This window comes from Hemiscyllium ocellatum, chromosome 11 (genome assembly GCF_020745735.1).
Source record: "Hemiscyllium ocellatum isolate sHemOce1 chromosome 11, sHemOce1.pat.X.cur, whole genome shotgun sequence".
NCBI lineage: Eukaryota > Metazoa > Chordata > Chondrichthyes > Orectolobiformes > Hemiscylliidae > Hemiscyllium > Hemiscyllium ocellatum.
The window spans coordinates 53,570,311-53,591,085 of NC_083411.1; the positions used below are offsets into that span (position 1 = coordinate 53,570,311).

Below are 20,775 nucleotides of genomic sequence, written 5' to 3' on the forward strand. Positions count from 1 at the left end.
TCTTCAGCTGGTGCAGGAATTGAAACGCACCTCTGACATCTCTCAGCATTTCAAGACAGCTGTCCAGTCAAATGTACTAACTGATGAGAAAGCACTGATGAGAAAGCACTGTCAGCCAAACACATCAAGGAATCCCAAAGTCTTCTATAGGCACATTAATAGCAAAATGAGGAGTTGAGTCAATTAGGGTAAAAAAGGTGGTTTACACAGTGAATCATAGAATCCTATAGTACAGAAGAGGACCTTTGGCCCTCAAGTCTGTACAACCAAAATTATATTAATTCTACATTAATCTCATTTTCCAGCACTTGGCCCACAAGTTGAAATATAGGAAATATGGAGACAAGAGACATGACTAAGGGGTTAACTGAATACCTTGCATCTGTCTTTACTAAGGAGTTGGAAGCGACACCAGTTATAGTAATGGAGGAGGAAGCTCTATCACGATAAAGATCAATATTCACCAGGAAGAAGTTTTGAGTAGGCAATCAATACTTAAATTGACAAGGTCCAGAAGCAGGTGTCATGCATCCAAGAACATTTAGGGAAGCAAGTGTAGAAATTAAAGCACCACTGACCATAATTTTCCAGCCTTCCCTAAACTCAGGGGAGGTGCTGACTGGTTAGACAATTGCAGACGTTACGCCTTTATTTGTAAAAAAAACCTGTGAAGGTAAGCCCAGCAATGACAGACAATTCAGTTTAACTTCAGTGGTGGATAAAAATCTGGAAACAAATATTAATGACAGAATCAGTTGAGGCATAGATAAATATGTGGGTTAATTCGGAACAGTCAGCGTGGATTTCTAAAAGGCAAATCATGGCTGACAATTCTTGAAGAGGTATTGGAAGGATCGATGAGGGTAATGTCATTGATGTGGTGTACATGAACCTTCAAAACTCACTTTTAGCAATGTTACACAGCAGACTTATGAAGAAAGTTATAGCTCATGGTATAAAGGAGATAATAGCAGTTTGGATACAAAATTGGCTGGGAGAATAGTGATCACCAAATATTTTTTGGGTTGTAGGAAGGCTTGTAATGGAGTTCGTCAGAGATCGGGATTGGAACAAAAACAGAAATTGCTGGTGAAACCCAGAAAGTCTGGCAGCATCTGAAGGGAGAAAGCAGAGTTAATGTTTCAAGTCCAGTGACTCATCATCGAGAAATGGTAACTCCACTTTCTCACCAGAGATGTACCGTAGCTGCTAGGTTTCACCAGCAATTTCTGTTTGTGTTTTTGATTCAGATGTCCAACATCCATAGTTCCTTGTTTTACATCAGTTGTGGGAGCCCTGCTTTTCCTGCTTTATTTGCAGGGTATAGACCTTGTCTTGTAAGGGACAGTTTCAAAGTTTGGAGGTGACATGAACCTTGGAAGGATTGTAAACTCTAAGCAAGAGAGTTGAAAAGTCCACAAGTTCACAGACATGTTGGTGGAGTGAGCAGGTAGCTTCCAGGTAAAGCTCAATGCAAGAAGTTTGAGACGATCCATTTTGGGGAGAGAAAACATTTGTAACGTCAGGGGTGCAGTACTTAAGAAGTGCAGGAGGGGTCTGGGCAGCTTTTCACAGATCATTGAAGATAGTAGGATATGTAGAGGGAGCATATGGTATCCTGGGCTTTAATAATAGAGTTATTAGGGTATAATAGCAAGAATGTTATGTTGAACTTGTATAAGAAATTTGTTAATCCTCACCAGGTGTGCTGAGCACTGTTGTGAATGCTACAATATTGGAAGGATGTGAACACTTTGGAAGAATGCAGAAGAGATCGACAAAAATGATTCCAAAATGAGAAACTTAATGTATGAGAATACATTGGACAGATTGGGTCATTCTCCTTAGAGAGGAGAGGAGGGGTCAAGAGAAGATGTGACAGACATTGCCAAACTCATATGAGGTCAGAATAGAGTAGATAGGGAGAAACTGTTCCCCTTTGTGAAAGGATCGAGAATGAGATGGCTCAGATTTAAAGCGATTTGCAAATGTAATGAAGAAGATCTTTTTCACGTTCAGGTCTGGAGTGCACAGCTTTGAAATGTGATGGTGAGTCAATTGAGGTATTGGTGATTATTTAATTGGAAAAAGGGTGTGTGGCAGGAGTCATAATGCTTGCTGGGGAGCAGTGTGGACATAATGGGCTGAATGGCCACCTTCTGTACTGTAACAATCTATGATTCTGTGACTCTTTCTCTTGTTTGTTTGTGGAATGTGAGTATTGCTGGCTAAGAAGACAGTCAACAGGATGTGATTTATCCATTCCCTGCAGCCTTACAGTGCAGTGGGCAGAATAAATTTCCTAATAATGGGGCTCATGCCAATCACCAGCAGGAAGAGGTGCCATCCTTAGCAAGAGTATCCGATTGACCAGCCATTCCACCAGTGTCAGCAGTGCCACAAGCTCAGTGGTGGGCACTGCTGGTACTGCAGGCAAGGCCACATGTGGGACCAAGGAAGCTATAAATTCTGGATATTGGGTCGAGGAAGGTTTGTAAATCTTTGGTTGGGATGGATTTTGCAGAGCAGTTGAGCATGATGCTAAGTGTAATTGGAGTGCCCCCAAGTTGCCCCCTGAAACAACACCCTCCCTGCTTTCCTTCCCACCATTTTATGCATGTCTTTATAAACAAAATGTGCATTTCCACCGACTTGCTTTGCAAAATCCATTTCCAACTCTCCACCCTCAGTACCCTTGTCCCTTGATGAAGATTTCCAATTCCTTCCTGAAGGATCATCATTGAGCTGAAATGTTAATCTTATTCATCTCCCTGTTGAATATGTCTGCCCTGTTGAATAATTCTAGAATTTCCTGATTTCTATATCAACCTTCCAGCACCTGAAATTCTTTGCTTTGTAAATCAACTTTCTTTTCTGCCTGGTGCCTGCTTTAGCTTGGTTGTGGGGAATGCAGTTTTGGAAAGTGCTCTTGCAGGACACTTGCCGAAGTGGTGAATGTTGAAGGTGTTCCTTGGTGAATCAATTAAACAGGCTGCGTTCTCTTGGATTGTGTCATGCTTTCTGTGTTTCACGAAGTCCATAAGCCTCATCAACTGGATCACAAAACTGTAGAATAGAAATCAGAAGGAATGGTCATCAAACTTTACAGCACTGTGGTCAGACCTTACCTTAACTACTACGTCCAGTTCTTCCCAACAAGACAGACAGACACATGGATACTGGAGACTGTAATGCTAGGAGCCACAAGACTGACCCCTAGAATTGGGGTTTTGAGTTGTGAGGAAAGATTCAAGAAATTGTACTTTTCAGGCTGCAGACCAGTTCATTTTGAGAGGTGATCTTATGCGGTTATAGAATGTGATTTTACTCAGAATATTAAATTTATGAGATTGGAGAGCTTGGTTTAAAATGAGGAAAAGCAGTTTGAGAATTTATGTCTGGAATTCTGCAACACATGAAGAATGATTGACACACAGCACTAATTTCTGCATTGAGCAGTGGAGGCTAAAATCGAGAAATCATTGATGAAGCAATCAGATGTTGCAATATCAGGGTGTTCACCAATTATTAACGTCTGTATGAATATGGAGTGATGACCTTCCTCATCCAGGATAAAGCTGTGGTCTCTATATTTATTGCTGCCTTTAATTCCCACGATCGCAGTAATAAAAAGAAAATATTTTGACTAATGTTGCAGATTTAATTTAATAAAGACGATTGCAATTTGAGCAGAGGGAAAGTTGATGAGGAATATGTGTCATCTGAGAATGTAGTAGAGGTCATGGGAAGGGGAGATATCTAGAGGACTTTTGTGAACATTTCATAAATATCATTAGTACAATGTTCCCAGGAAGTTAAAACAGTGAATAAAATATTGAAAGGCATGGAAAGATCATAATATATAAATCCAGAGAGGAGTTGCACCTGACCGAGATCACATCTGGACAGAATCATAGATTCTCTGCAGTGTGGAAATATCATTTAGCCCATCAAGTCTGCATTGATCCTCTGAAGAGCTGCACACCCAGAACCATCCTCTACCCTACAACCCTGCGTTCCCCATGGTTAATCCGCCTAGCCTTTGCATCCCTGGACACTATGAACAATTTAGCATGGCCAATCCACCTAGTCCACATATCTTTGGACTGTGGAAGGAAACCAGAGCACCTGGAGTAAACCCACACAGACATGGGGAGAACTTATAAACTCCACACAGACAGTCACCCAAGGGTGGAATCAGACTTGCATTCCTGGCATTGTGAGGCAGCACTGCTAACCACTGAGCCACTGTGCTGCGACATGCAAAATTGATTGTTTATTTCAAAAAAGAAAAATGGAACACAACTAATTCCAGCCCTTCAAGGAATGAGAATAAATCGAGCAAACAGGGTATTTTGCAGTTGAGAAAAGATAAATTCTTAAATCCTTTTAATGTCTATTTTAAAGATTTGAATGTTATGTTTTTTTCCATTTAATGCTTTCTAATTTTCCATTTCATTTTAGGTTGGGATTTATTGGTTACATTTAATGGATTATTTCTGTACTGGATGGATTCTCATTGTAGTTGCTCTGTTGGAATTCATTGGTCTCAGCTGGATCAATGGTGGGTATGACTGGAAAAAAAAATAATTACAATTGAAATGTATTTATGAGAATACTTTCACCTCTTCAGAGAACACTACAAAATCTACACTGGATATTGTGCAGATAACTATAGGGTTTGAACAGTTAGTGAGGATTTAGACTTGAGTCAAATGAATAATGACAGAGGCAAAAAGTTTAGGATTATAAAATTCATGAACTAATTTTATTGAACTATGTTTCAAAATCACAAGGCTATGATACAGATATAACAGGTGAACAACATCATGCATGTCCCACAGTGAAAAGCAAAATTTAGAAACTAATTGACTTCAATCATGCCCTCACTTGATAACTACCCCACAGCAACTGAATCCTTCCAATCCAATTAACCTGTGGCATACTTGCCTTCATTGGAAGTGGCATTGATTGTAAGGGTAGGCAAATTATGCTGCAGCTTTATGGAACTTTAGTTAGGTCACACTTGGTGTATTACATACAGTTCTGGTCACCACAGTAGCAGATGGACGTGGATGCTTAGGAGACGTTTACCAGGATGTTGCAGGGTATGGAGATTTTAGCTATGAAGAACATTTAGACAGACTGGGTTTGTTTTCATTGGAATATGAAAGGTTGAGGGGTGACTTGATAGAAGTTTAGAAGATTGTGATGGCATGGATTGAGTGGAAGGTAAGAGGTTTTTTTTCCCAGGGTGAAGGGATCAATTACTAGGGGACACACTTTCAAGGTGTGGCGGGATGTTTCGAAGTGATCTACAAGGCATGTTTTTCACACAAAGGGTGGTGAGTGCCTGGAACACGCCTGCTAGAGGAGATGGTGGAAGTAGACACAATAGCAGCATTCAAGAAGCACCTAGACAAATACATGAATAGGAAGGGAATAGAGGGATACAGATCCTGTTCGTGAGGACAGTTTTATTATGGAAGAGCAAAATGTGTAAGCGCAGGCTTAGAGGGCCGATAGGCCTATTTCTATACAGTTGTGTTCTTTGTCCATTCTGACTGTTTCAAAACCCCCAAATATTCCCTTCTACCTTCGTAACAGAAGCATCACATGGGTAGATTCTTAACATTGTTTCAAGACTTCTCACTTCCCTGACCACAATGATGATCCTACAGAATCAGGAGATTCCCTTAATGAGATTGTTCCTGTGAGTGTCTTGATCATCATAGAGATTAGGAACATTAATATGCTTCCTGACCCTTTATCTTGGGACACAGGAATAAGAGTAGGCCATTCAGTCCATCCAACCTGTTTCCCTATTTAATACCATCATGGTCAGTCAACACTCCAATGTCTTTTATCTGTGCTATCCATATCTATTCATTCCATTGGACAAGTTTCTTGATCATTTTCTTGCCCTTATGGTGCCCTAAGAATACAACCAAGGGAATACTATTTACTGATTACCTGTTTACAGGAATTAACATTAGCCATTGTTTCCACTCCCTTAACTATTGTTCACACAAAGATCAGGCTCATCAATTCTAAAGTGATGAATGCAATTTCTTAGCCGACATTTTACATTTCCAGATTTTGGGAGACCAGGCATTGGCTGGAAGCTGTACACCAGGATCAGGCAGATGTCCCAACACACTGGCTATATGGGAATTGCCTGGGAATGTATGATACTCATGGAAATACCCAGTGTCAAAAATCCTCTGAATAAGTTCCAACTCTGAGTTAGAGACAGAGACTTCAGAAAGTTCTGACTGACTTATAATTACCCAGGAAATGTTAGAAGGATTAAAATCTGCTCTCATTATAAAAATGACTCCCTCAATCATTCACGTTGACCTGACAATGAATAACGTTAACAGTCTCCCACCAAGTCATTCACCTGTGACATCACTTCCCATGGGCATGTGACCACCCACCACTCTCTATTCCAGGCAACACACACCTCTCATCTCCACTATCAAACACCCCCAACCCCATACCTGACCAGATCCAAATCTTCCACAACCCTGCTCCACAACCAACATGACTTCACCACATCATCAATCCCCACTCATTGGCACCTTTGGCCTCAACCTGCCACCTCACTTCATCTCCCATTCACCTTGAACACTTGTCTTCTCGAAACAGTGTGAGAGTTCCTTCAAGACCTTTAAATCTTGGAGTACAGATAATCGATTTGGTGATAAGGAACACTCTGTTCATACTGTTTGAAATCTTCAGCAATCCTTTCTCTGTTTAACCTGTTCATCAATGCCACCTGTACAAGATGAACTTCAACAGAAAACCAGCTGCCCTGAAGACAGGACAGCGCGAGTGATGGTGTCTCTCTGCTTCCTTGCCATTCACAGGGATAAACAGATTCATCAAGGACATTGAGATGATGATTGGGAAAAGGAATTGGCTTTTCTGGCTCTGGTGGAGAGCTTGTTGGATTCTGATCTCTCCGTGCATTTTAACCGTAAGGAGATGTTACATCTTTGAGTGATTTAAGCTGAATGTAAAAATGTACAGTAAGTCCCTTTCATCATGTTACTGATTTTACTTTCTGTGTTTATTTCATTCAGGCAATCTTAGTCTGGTCCTTAACAACATTTACCCCTCCAACATATGGACCAGTTGAATACTCTGTCTGGTCAATAGCGCTAGGCTGGTGTATGATCATCTTCTGTATTATGTGGGTACCCATAATCGCCATGGTGAGAGTTGTCCAAGCTGAGGGCCCCACCTTGTGGCAGGTGAGGAAATGTTTGAAAGATCGGGAAACAGTTTCTGTGACAGCCTCTCAGACTCCTACTTTACAGTAACTTTTAGTAATACAGTGCCTCCACTGCTATATTATATCCCACTGTACTCCCAAGAAGTGTCATAAAGTAAAATCTTGCACCAAACCTCACGACAAATTACACAGTAGAAGAACAGAAGCTTGGCTGAACCAGTCGGTGTGAAGATATGTTGAGAAGGAGAAAAGAGAAATAGAGAGGTGGAGATATATGGAGCAATTCCAAAGTTTAGAGCTTTGACTGCTAGAGACAGACTTAGAGGCATGTAGATCTCTCAAAACTTGTTGGATTTGAGGTGATTACAGAGGGAAAGTCCAGGGTATTCATGGAAAAGTGGGCCAGGTCTATGCCAAGTCCAAACCAATCCAGAGTCATTTAAAGATGGCAATGGGTTCTGATTCCAGTCGTCAGCCCCCTTCCAGGCGTGGCCAGTTATTGCTGGTCTAGAGTAAGTGCACAGTTAACAATCCCTCACCACTACATTCCCAAGCTGACAGGTTCCAAGAAGCAAGAATCTTCAAGCAACCCTCAACTTTTAATGAAGATGGGGCAGCTTCACCATGGCGCTGGTTCACAGCCTCTCACAGGCTTTAGACATTAATCTGGATTTGAGAATTTTTGTGAAAGGTGAGAACAAAACCTCTTATCTATGTCTATTCTGTGTGCCCATACCCACTGAATGTTAACCCATGCTCGTTCACCCAGTTGGTATTCAAAACAAGATTTGTGAATGGGTATTTGCTTTAGTCAGCAGCTGCATAGTTGCCTCTGTAAAGGTCATTGATTATATGGTTTAGTCAGTAAGTTTGGTTGTCTATTTCAGAACAGTCTTTTGGGGCTTCTCTTTAACTCACAGTAGCCCTTGTTGGAAATGTATTACACAATGTCATCAATGCACAATGTGTCTCGAGGATGTGTGATCAGGGTTTTGTTAAAAAAAACACTGACTAATTAGTGTCGTGTTCTCAATAAAATGATAATCTTTTAGCTGTAGTAGCTACTCCATAAAATTAGAATAAATTGATTACTTGGTAACGCTGTTTAAATTGAAAAACTGTTCCTGCAATAGAGCATTTTTAAAAATTTCAGTTCGATTTAATTTCAAGATTATTTGGATATAATACGTGTCTCCAGATTTCATTGCAAATGAATATCACAATTCAGTCAGTTTAGACATGGGAGTCTGATCTCTGTAATAAACACACAGAGTGAACATGTTTCGCTACAATATGACTTGCCAAGTATTAGAACAAACTGCAATATAATATGATTAGGAACAGCTTTCTTTTACAGTGGAATTAATTGGTGGATTAATATTGTGTAGGAATTGTTAAATATTTCACTTCTGTTTTCATAGAAAATTTCTGCTGCATGTACAGCAGCTCCTGAATGGGGCCCACACCTGGAACAACACAGAGGGGAAAGATACAGGAAGAAGCCTGACTCTACAGAAGCACTGACTCATGTGCAATGTCTTGTCACTCCTGAGATTTGAGGAATTTTGAGAAGATGTTTTGTTCAGTTGGCCAAAAAAGACCCTGATAATTGCTTTTTCTTGTTTATACCCCCTGTAATTGCAATGGGAGTTTTTCAGAACTGTTTTCAGCTCCACCAAGAGCCAGGTATCACCTTGGTTAAAGTTTTCTTTGAGCCTTTTCGCCTTTTAAGCAGTTCCTTCAGGTTGAGGATGGTAAGGTTGATTGGTAACTCCAATGCGTGATCTGTAGACTCAGCCTCATGCGGTTTAGGTGGGCTGTTTGAGGCGGTGTGCACTCCTTCTGATGCTTTAATTTCATTTCAGCACATTCTGCATTGATTGTCTTGATCTGTTTAGTGTCCTCTCAGATAAGGCTTCACCATTTTGGATGTTCACAAACTAGATACTCCTATGAGACAACAGAGGTCTTTTATCTCCTCAGGGAATGCTTTGAGGACAATCTTCAGTGTTTCTGCTGTCCTCGTGGGAGTCTCCTGCAGTGACTGAGACTGAGTAGAACAATTATGGGGAAGTTTGGTATCAGGCATGTGAAAGCTATGGCCTGCTCAGTGCAACTGATATGAAGTAATTCTTGGCAGGTTTGCTTTGGCAAAGGCACTGCTGTTGGACCTTTCTTGACATTGAATGTGGAGGAATTTGCAACATTACCGCTGCCAGTACTTTTGAGCTGGTTTCTGCCAGTTTTCCAACTCTCTAAAGCATATAGGAGCACAGAGTTGCTACTATCCAGCAGGACCTCAGGTTGCTAGTGTTTTAGATGAATTAACATTTGATTTTTTTGTGTCATGAAACTTCAATCATGCTCCTGCTTCAGTCCTTGGGTGCTAATTAATACCCAAGGATTCCAACCATTATATATTGTGGACAGGAGTTCCAACTCCCACCTACAGTCTGCAATGGCTGGATTTCCCTCTATTAACCACAGGATGTGTTAAGAATTTCACTGGGGATCCTGCTCCACATGGATTTTTATCACTAGCACTGACTGAAAACATTGTCTGACCATGTGTGATGCTGATGGTAGTGTCCCTGCTGGCACAGTTCAGTCGTGACTTGTTGATTGGTCCCATCTCTCCACAAGGACACATGTTTAAATCCTTCAATCTCATCTGATCAATGCAGAAACTGGGGAAGTCCTTTCTTTGCTGTTAGTGAATACTTGCTTCACTGTTGGCAAACCACCAAAAACTATTAACAATGTTTCACGGTGATAAAACCAGTTAACTCAATGCCCTCAGTTGGTTAAGTTTTTGGAAAATGAGTGAAGGTTGTCAAGAAGGTACAGGGCTCGACCCGACCCCACTCTCTAGACAAGCCAGAGGCAAGTTAGGACATGGCAAAGATCAGAGCAACTCACCCTCTGACCAGACAAAGAGAGAGACAGAGGGAATCAACCCATGAAGAGAGAGGAAAATGCGGGAAAAGAATTAGATGAACCAGTGAAAGTTATGAGTATCCGGTAGGTATTTAAGTTTCTCAAAGAATTGGTTAGTTAGAAATAAAGTTGTTAAAACTTAGAATTGTAAAGTTTAGTTCTTAATCTGTGTTGCCTTCAAATAAAGTTGTGACAGTTATATTGACTGCTGGCTTGTGCTGTGCCATCTTTTCCCTGTTTCAAGAAGAGTTATCTGGGTAAACTCATTTCACGTGTACTGGTTGACTGAGTCTGCAGGGTCCTAGACACCGTGAATCAGACAACATTCACCATGTCAAACCAAAAATGAGAAAAATAAAAGAAAAATAATAATGGTCTCAATGACTGAACAGAGAACAGTGACAGCATTAAGAGAGTAACTGAAAGTGCAAACCTTTTATGCCAGAGTTTCACATTTCATGAGTCATGTAACTCCAGAAAGGTATATTCTGGCCTGAGTCTATAGCATAATGCAAGAATGAAAATGTGTCTCAGGAAGAACTTTGTGTGTGTCAGAATGGAGTTTTAATTCAGTTAAAAAACCTGGAAAATACAAGTATGATTTGTAATGATGACCTATTGATATTTCTAAATAATGATTTATAATGGTGACACCTTGATTCATTAACGTCTTTCTTGAACAGCAAAGACCCTTCCCCATCCTGGCTGTAATTTCTTCCAAAGTCTTCTGTTGGACAGAAGATACAAAAACTTAAACAAATGTATCAAAAGATCCAATCAACAGCTTCTTCCCCACTGTTATTAGACTTCTGAATAGACCTCGCAAATTTCCAATTTAATACTAACCTTGTTCTTTGTGCAGCTTTTCTGCAACTGGAACATAATATTCCACGCTCTGTTCTAGTACCATTGTGCATTTTGTACAGTATGGCCTGCCTGTATTGCACGAAAAATAAAACTCTTTATTTTCCATTGAAAGGAGGGTACAGCTGCAGTATCAAATTTGTTTGCACATTTGCCATTATAAATATAACGATAAGATGACATAACATTACGAAGTGGTCAATTTGTAAGGATGCACAATAACATATGTATCTATAAAGATGGAAATAGAGTAAATGAAAACCTCATATGCACACACACACATACAAGTCTATGGGATGAATTTGCATTTGCAGAATTGTAATTGTACCTAAACAAACAAATGTTACTCAGTGAAGAACCCTTTTGTCTCTGACACATAACATGGTTCATTCAAACATCATTCCAGAGTCATGAACATGTAATCCAGGATGACCCTTCAATGCAGGACTGAAGGCATCTTCAAAAATGGGACTAGTGTCTTCAAGGACCCATTTGTCAGGTGGATCTAAATGTTTCCCCTTTGCACTATTTTGAGACAGTGCAGGAAAGCTGTTTCCAGTGACAGTGACCCCCAGGTAATGTTTATCCACAAATATCAATATTATCTCTTCGCTAACTCATTGCTAATTATTGGAGCTTGTTGTTCTCAAATTGACTGCTACACTTCCTCACATTACAACAATTAATACATTTCAAAGTAACCATATTCACATTAATACATTTGACAAGTTTCGGTTTGAACCTCTGACTCAAGAAGAAAATTAAATGAAATTACTTGTTTAAACTGTTACTAAACATGAGTTATTCAACAAACACCAACCTTTAACATGGGCACAGCTTTTCACACTCCAACAGCTCCGAGGCTGGCAAACTGGCCAAAGGAACATTCCAGTAAAAACAATGGTGTCCCAACAAGAGCCAGCATGAGTGTGCAGGGAATAAGGAATGCACCTGGAAAATATAGGAAAGGATTTTAATGGAAGATACAATCATCTGTTCAAGCTGAATCTCCTCCTTTCCACTAGGTAAGTTCCATTGAAATTATGCCTCTTTGAAAGTCTGACCTGGGTTCAGATTTCTTGTGTGGACCAAGATCTAAGATTGTCACTATATATCTCAGGACTTCACTGGCTCAGCTTCCAATACATCAGTCTGGAAAATCTCACATTTGGCATTGGAGTGGATTGTCACAGAAAATCTTGGCCCTATTTTAGAGAAATACCTGTTGTACTTCAGTCCTGAGGGAAGGTAAATAAATAAAGTAATTAGTGAGGAGATATTGGTAAGCGAGTTGGTAAGGGACTAGGGTGTTAGTTAGATGAGGGAGTTGTGATGCAACTGAGTAGTGAGCGGGTGGTTCTCAGCAGACTAAGGGGGTAACACAGCAAGTTGTTGGTTGAGGGGAATGTGACAGATGGGAAAGGGGGTTTAGTGAGTCAGTGGATTGTGGGCATAGGTATTAGATGTTCACAGAGAGAGAATGGGTCAGCTATCCAGTGGGCACAGGTCAATTGTTGTATGTTATTGACTAACCAGAGACTGGCAGCTCATGGTTATGCCAAATATCCATTGATGTATCTGCCGGTCTATCAATCCATTGATCCATGTGTCCTTTCATCTCTGAATCTATCATTCCATCTCTCCCAATACAGCAATTCAAGGTGCTCATTCCCAATTCATTACCTATGATTGCTGTCTGATTTTGGGGGACAAATGTATGTTAATATTCAGGAGATGATGAGTCTTTGATGCAGCTGCTAAAGTTAGAGTTAATTACAAAAATATTCTCATGTTTTCTTTCTCCTGGAATTAGAATATTTTTGCTTCCTTACAAAATTGTGTTACAACACTTTTATGCATTCGTTCTTCATATGAACATCATTTTTCATGACATCCTGATCTCAAGGCCTCATGCTGTTAGAACACAGCCTTCATTGACCTAGGGTTCTGGGGGTTTGAAGAGCACTTGAAATAAGCAAGTTATAATGTAACTCTGAGTTCCAGAGGCTGACTGAGAAGACCAGTAACTGAGGATTTCAGATACGGTGCTGTAAATATACCTGACGTAGATATTGCAAGCATTTCAAACAATAACACATTAAAGGATATTCAAAATTCATAGATTAACAGTTCTACACAACTGCCAGGGCTCAGATGTTTCATTTTGAAAGCCATCTATTAGATGAATCTTGTTGTTTCCCCTGATTCGAACCCAAACTCCAAAACACTATACAGCTCAAAACCCACGGGATTGAATTCATCATAACCAAATTCTGAATGAAATGAAACATTTCCCTTTCCTTGTTGACTTGAATGTTCTTTCTAAAGAAATGAAATAATTCACTAAATTTTACTTTTCTCCAGATGCATTAAGGATCCATTACAGTTCCTCCTCCATTTCTGTAAACCAGGTATGGGAATCTCCAGACATTGCTCAGACCCACAGCGTAACCAATCACTAAGAGCAGGCAATCAGTCTCTGAGGACCAGTTGCCTCACTCCACATTCTCATCACCTTCAGCCACACTTTCATCAGTAATAATCTGAGGGAAAGAAAGGAAATGGTCAGTTCAGAAATGAGCATTTCACAGGCTAAAACTCATGATAAAAGTGCAATTCTCTATAAGAATATTCGATAACTGAGCAGAAATAGGCCATTCAACCCATCAGGTCTGCTCTGCCATTCCATCATGGCTGTTATGTTTCTCAATCCTATTCTTCTACTTTCACCTGGTAACCGATGATCCCTTTACTAATCAAGGACCCTATCTTTCCCCTACTGTACACTGGTGTTTTCTGCTCAGCAGCAGTTTGATGGAAACACACTCAGACTCTGAAGAGAGACTTTGCAGTTCACAACAATGAAAATCTCAAAACTCATAGTTATCTCTCAGGGTTTTACGTGGCTTGAATGTCAAGTTTTGAGAAAATACTCACCCTGTCCTTTGGAGGATGTGTTTGGTGGTCATTCTGTTAGATCCTAAATATAATCTATTGACTTTGTTTCATTTTTGGAGAAGGAAGAATGATTCTTCTACTTACTCAGGTATTGGATGGAAGCCTCAAGGAGGGCACCTTTGTCTGAAGCTCCCTAATGTTTGTTACTGGAATTAAGGCTGATGCAGCTTCTCCATTGATGGTGACTCTTCCACAATCAGAAGCCAGTCCCTTAGACTGTCTGAAAGGGGTGTGGCTCGAAAGTTCTCAGCTAGTTGTTGATGAAGATCCCTGAATATTTCTCCTGTTTATTGGTCAATTTCCATATTAAACATTTCTAATGCAGCATATCTTTCAGAACACTCCAGGTCAAGTGCGGCTATTTTGCATGGACAGGTTTGAGTGCTGCAATCGTTCTGAAGGGAACGGGACAAAATGAATTTACTCCAAGTGGGAGCTCAGGCAAAGCAGAAAGTTGTTTGAACTTACTTGTTTAAAAATGGGACAGTCCATGCCAATACCAGAAAACTAAAGATGCTAATGTTCATTTCACATCTAACATGTATTTGCAATATTTGGATGTGCCCAGGTACATTGAGAGAGAGAGAGGGGGACTGATGTAGTGATATTGTCACTGGATTAGTAATCCAGAATATTAGGTTAACCATGTGGGTCAAGAGTTTAAATCTAAGCAGGGCATTTAGAAACATATAAATTCAATAAAATGAGAAATTAAAAATCTGGTCTAATAGTGAATATGTAACCACTGGTGATTGTCATTAAAATGCATTTGGTTTACTAATGTTCTTCACGAAAGGACATAATTGATTCTTACCTATTTTGAGAGCAAACAAAACATCCGACATCAACCTAAGCACCAGACAGGACAAACACAGCCTTGCCGACACTGTGATGTCCTCCTTATTTACATCTGGGGACTTGTTGCTTAATCGGAATAGCCTCTCCTATCTCTGCATCATGCACCATTAGGCTAATACTTCCCAGGTTATTTCCTCATATCTCCCCATGTGATAGTAATGCTCTTTCAGGTAATTTCAATTTTTCTCAGGAAGATAACTCAATCATTTATCCCAATTTTTGACAACTTCCTCATTGTCCCATTTAATTTGAGGAATGTCCAATTCAGAAGCCTCTGAACTTGGCTCTTCCTTCTGTGCTGTAATCATTAACACCTTCTCTTGCTTTCCTTCCCTGTCAAAATATCTTTTGAATATCCCACAAGACACACTCTGTGAGATTTCTTCCAGTCTGGGGTCCATATCAAGTAGTTTACCTCACTCAATGTCCTTTCGATTTTATAAGATCCACTAAATCCTGCTTTTAAAGGTTCACCTGTTACTGGAAGTACCCCTAATACCTTATCCCTGATAGCAAAATAGCGATATTTTGATTTCTTATTCCACTTGCTGAGTCATTGTGAGCTGTGGTACTTTTAAATGCTGTCGAGTCAACTCCCTAGCTCAATTTAATCATTCTCTAAAATTTGACACATAGTCAAAATGGGTGGTCTCTGAATTCTGACATATTAATTTCTCCTTAATCAATTTTAGTGGTCCTCTCACTTCATGTCCAAAAACTAATTCAAATAGACTGAATTAGATGGATTCATTTGGTATATCTCTGATCATAAAAAGAACAACCAAATTCCCTTATTCCAATCATCTGGATAATCCTGACAATAAGCCCTCAACATGGTCTTTAGTGTTCAATGCCATCTTTCTAACGCTTCCTGCGATTCTGGATGGTACGCAGTAGATTTCAATTTTTTATGTCTAAACTGTCCATAACTTCCTTAAATAGTTTGGATGTGAAGTTTGACCCTTGATTTGACTGTATCTCTGTTGGTAGTCTGTATCTAGTGAAAACTTTGAGTAATTCCTCTACAATCCTTTTAGCTGTGATATTGTGTAATGGAACAGCCTCTTGAAATCTTGTCGATGTATACATTATTGTTAACAAATACTGGTTCCAACTTTTTGTTTGTGGTAGGGGACCTACTCAATCAATTAAGACTCTGGTAAAAAGTTCCTCAAAATCTGGAATAGGTATTAAAGTTACAGGTTTTATTACCATCGGTGGTTTTCCAATCACTTGACATGCATGACACAGCTGGCAAAATTCAACTACATTCTTGTGCAGTCCAGTAAAAATATCTTTGTATTTTAGCTTGTGTTTTCCTCACTTCTAAATGGCCTCCAAGTGGTGATTCATGTGCCACCTGCAACATTTCCTTTCTATACCCCACTGGCAATACAATTTGATGAATCTCTGCCTGTTTCTCATCTGCTTGAATATGTGATGGTCTCTTTTTCCCAATTAAGACATCATTTTTAAGGTAATAGCACACAGGGATAAATTCAGACTCCTTCTCTGTATATGCCTTTTGATACAATTGCTTTAAGTTTTCATCTTTCTGCTGAACCTCAATGAGTTTTGCACAGGTAAAGATATGTGCATGATTATTTATTTATTCCTGTTTTCTCTTAACTAACTGATTGAATACAGTCTCTGCTAATGCACTTCAGATTCCTTATCTGTACCCTTTGATCTCTCCTCCTTCAACTGGTGACTCTGTGACCTCATTACTACACAAACAGGGAAGATTCCCAAGTAAGACTCTTGCAGTGCTTTAGTTGCTTGAGTATCCACAGGTCTTTCATTCCAGTAGGCAGCACACCAGTGAATCAGCTGTATCATTCACAAGGACAAATTGTTTTCTTGGAACCGAGACTTTGTCCAGTACTCCTATACACATTCTCCACTCTTTTCTAGTCACTCTAGCATCATTTTACATAATTGAGCACTTTTTGTCTCACCATGAACTCTTGTTACCAGTAACTTTTCTGGCAATAGTCCTTCAGGAGTATATTCCTCCACATCCTTCAGCATCACAGACTGAGAGAATCCTGTGTCCCTTAATATTATAACCTCTTTACTTGCTACTCTAACATGAATAAGCTTTACCTTTTCAGGTATATTTTTAAAGCAGATCTGGCATTTCTTCCTTAACCAACCTCTGATCAGCTTGTGCACTCTGATGCAGCTTTCTAGCTCCCACTGTTACCACTCCAACAACACTTCCAGGGTTATCCTGCTTTCCCACGCCTGGCTTTCCTGTGCTTTTCCTAGCCCACCAACACTGTGATTTCATGTGATCTACTTTATTGCAATAAAAACACTGGAGCTTTTACCTTCTTCGTCCCCTTCTGGGGTTTCCTTTTTACGCTGTGATAAGGTCTCCTTATGATCTTCACTGAGATCTATCTTACCCTTTCCACAGGAGGATTTCTCTTTTCCCCAGCTTCTATCCCTCATGGATTGAAATTGATGCAGGAAGTCAGACCGTGATTTATGGACCAACTCATAATCATCAGCCACTTCAATTGCTAAGCTTGCCATTTTAACTCTCTGCTCTGCCAAATGAATGTGCACTATGTCAGGCAGTGAATTTTTAAACTCCTCCAAAATAATTGCCTCTCTAAGGGTATTGTAAGTTTGTTCTATTTTTAAAGCTCTTATCCACCTATCAAAATTACTTTGTTTAATTCTTTCAAACTCAATATAAGTTTGACCAGGGTTCCTCCTTAGATTCTTTAAACGTCTATAGGCTTTCTGGTACCAATTCATATGCGCTTAAGATTGATTCTTTTCCCTACTCATACTCCCCAGATACCTGCTCTGATAGCGATGTGAATTCCTCACTAGCTCAACCCACAAGTTTGGTTTGGATCAACAAAACCCACACACTGACTGGCCATTGCATTTGTTTAGATTCTTTTTCAAATGAAATGACAAGGGCTTCCACATTCTTCTCATTAAATTTTGGCCTTGTTTGAACATACTTAAACAGTTTCTCACTAGGCTTCTGACTGCCAGGGGTTTGCTCATCCTCACTCTCTTCCTCACTGAACCTACCTTCAGCCTGCATCTCCATCCTTTTGTGCTGACTTCCCTTTTTAAGTGTCAATTTCTAAAGTTCAATCTCTTTGGTTTTTCTTCTGCTAGAGTTCTTCATTATCTTTCTTTCTCTGTGGCTAAAGCCCTTAAAGTGTTTGCTTTTTCTCTCTCTTCTGATTTTAATTGTAATTCAAACTGTTTCATTTCTGCTGCCCTTTCTTATCTCTCCCCTCTAACTCAAGCTGCTTCATTTACAATCGAATTCTTGCCATCTCTACAGATCCTGATAGTGTTTCCAGCAAATTTGAATACTGAGCTACTGCTGAATTCATCTCATCTTTCCTCACATTAGGAGGTAAATTCAACCCTAGCTTGTCTATTAATTCCTGCAGTTTGGTCTTATCTGCCTTTTGCAAAACCCCGAGGTCACTTCTTCCACCTCCAGGAACTCCTTGGTGATTGAAAGAGCCATTGCCATCTGAACACGGTTTAAACCAACCAAATCAACACCCGAAATAAAAGACACTAGCAACTACCACTCGCTGTTTAAATCCCACAAAAAGCCCCCAGTCTGTCATGGACTAGGTCTGACTGTAACTTTGCTATTTGTTTAATGAGGTGTACAGTGGATATTCCTGGAGTACATCAGCTTGGTCAACTGCCAGGTTTTAAACAAACAAAATTTATTTGCAAAATTATAAAATGAACTACAAGGAGCAGAAAACAGAATACCCGATAACTTATCCTATCCAAACCTTATCTAATGATGCTGTTCTGAAAATTCTTGCAACAATCTCAGTACACAGATCCCTAAGCACAAACAGCAAACAATGGCACAGGCAGCATACAGTTCAAAATCAGAAGGGCAGAAGGACAGAGAGAAGGCTTCCAGTTTCCCCCATGACTCTACTCCCTCCCGTACTGAACTGAACAGCTAGAGAGCTGGCCACGTCCCCTTGACAAGATCAAGTTTTCAAAAGGTCTTTCAAGCTTTTGATCTGAAGCAGTATTTGTTTGGGGAAACAACAAGGCCTCAGTGAACCATTCAAAGTTCAGGCACGATGGAGCCTGGCCAATTATCCCCTCTCTAAAAAAAACTCAAGGGCAAACTAACTTGTACCAGACCATTACTGTGACAATTGTTGGGGGCTTATATTCCAATCCAATCAAAGTGATCACCCCTTTCTTATTTTTAGTTCATCCATATAGCTAGACAATCACCCAGGAATATTCTGTCTAAGTACAAGTTGAATTCCCTAATCAAAAACATCATTCCCTCACCTCTCTTGTGCACCTTTTTATCGTTCCGATAGCATCAACATGCCAAGCACTAAGCTGCCAGTTATCGTCCTCCCTCAGCCAAATTTCTGCAAAGGGTATGATATCCCAGTCCAATGTTCCTATCCATACCCTACGTTCATCTGCCTTACCTGTCAGTCCTCTTGCGTTGAAATAAATGTGTTTAATTCATTGTTTTTCCTCATAGCCCGCCATGCTCTTGCCTGCCTTGTTTATTGAACTTTCTCCCTTTATCTTCTGTATCAGTTCTCAACCTTTTCTCTTTTCTCATTGTTGCTCCCATCCCTGACCCCCATCACGGTTTAAGAAAATGCAGTCAGAGAGGAGAAGGGTATTATTAAGCAGGAGAGGGGTCAGAAGGGATTTACCAGGATGTGGCCAGGTATGGAAGGTTTGAGTTATAAAGAAAGGCTGAAACGTTTTTTCACTGGAACGTAGGATGTTGAGAGGTGACCTGATAGAGGTTTATAAAATAATGAAAGGTATAGATAGAGTTGATGGTAGTTGTCTTTTTCCTAAGATGGGGAATTTCAAGACTAGGGAGACATTTTTAAGGAGAAAGTGAGGACTGCAGATGCTGGAGATCAGAGCTGAAAATGTGTTGCTGGAAAAGCGCAGCAGGTCAGGCAGCATTCAAGGAGCAGGAGAGTCGATGTTTCGGGCAATTTTTAAGGTGAGCAGTGAGAAGAGAGAGATTTGAACAAGATATGAGGCAATTTTTTTACACCAAGAGTAGTTTGTGTGTGGACTTCCTGAGAAATGATGGATGTGGGTACAATTACAGCGTTTAAAAGATATTTTGATGGATACGTGAATAGGATAGGTTTGGAGGCATATGGACCAAGAGCAGGCAGGTGAGACTAACTTAGTTTGGGATTATGTTCAGCATGGACAGGTTAAACCAAAGTGTTTCCATGCTGTATGAATCTATGACTCTGACCAATCAGAAAGAGGCTGCCAAGAAGTCAGGAAAGCTCCAGAGTGCATTGTGATCCGGAACAGATTAGTGTTGGATCACCACATTTATTTCTGGAGAAGGTGGGACGTACAAGTGTTCTGGTTTTCTGAAGGTATTGCTGAATGTGATGGTGGGATTTAAAACTAATTTTTGCAGGGGTCTGGGATACTAAATGGAGGTTCAGTAAAGGTTAATGTACTGAAAAGTATTGAAGAACCCACCATTGCAATGCAGAAATTCGTGCAAATATATTCAAGTTAGTGCAGAATGGAGTGTGGCAAAGATGGATGGTATTTTTAATGCAAGGAGTCTTGTGAGTAAGGCAGAGGAGTTGTGCGTGTTTATTAATGTATGAGGATCTAATATCATTGCTATCACAGAGATGGTTGTGGTTGAGGAAAGAACATGATTGTCAGCACAATATTCTGGGTTATAGAATCTTCAGGTGACATAGGGGAGATGGGTGAGGGTGTAAAAGAGCTGGTGTCACCACATTGATCAGGGAGTCAGTTACTCCAGTAAGCAGGAATAATATCTTAACAACAAACACAAACAATGCTGCAGAACACAGAAGGTCTGGCAGAATCAATAGAGAGATTAGATTAGACTTACAGTGTGGAAA

General features: G+C 40.0%; 1 protein-coding gene across 1 annotated transcript in view; it reads left to right on the forward strand.

Moving 5' to 3' along the window:
* Positions 1 to 8,799, forward strand: part of LOC132819997 (sodium- and chloride-dependent neutral and basic amino acid transporter B(0+)-like) — a 205,135-nt gene extending 196,336 nt beyond the window's left edge. The window contains exons 20-23 of the mRNA XM_060831928.1: positions 4,465 to 4,564; positions 6,873 to 6,982; positions 7,089 to 7,259; positions 8,662 to 8,799. Of these exons, the coding sequence (XP_060687911.1) occupies positions 4,465 to 4,564; positions 6,873 to 6,982; positions 7,089 to 7,259; positions 8,662 to 8,799 (519 nt within the window). The remainder of the gene's footprint in view (positions 1 to 4,464; positions 4,565 to 6,872; positions 6,983 to 7,088; positions 7,260 to 8,661) is intronic.
* The last annotated feature ends 11,976 nt before the right edge of the window (positions 8,800 to 20,775 follow it).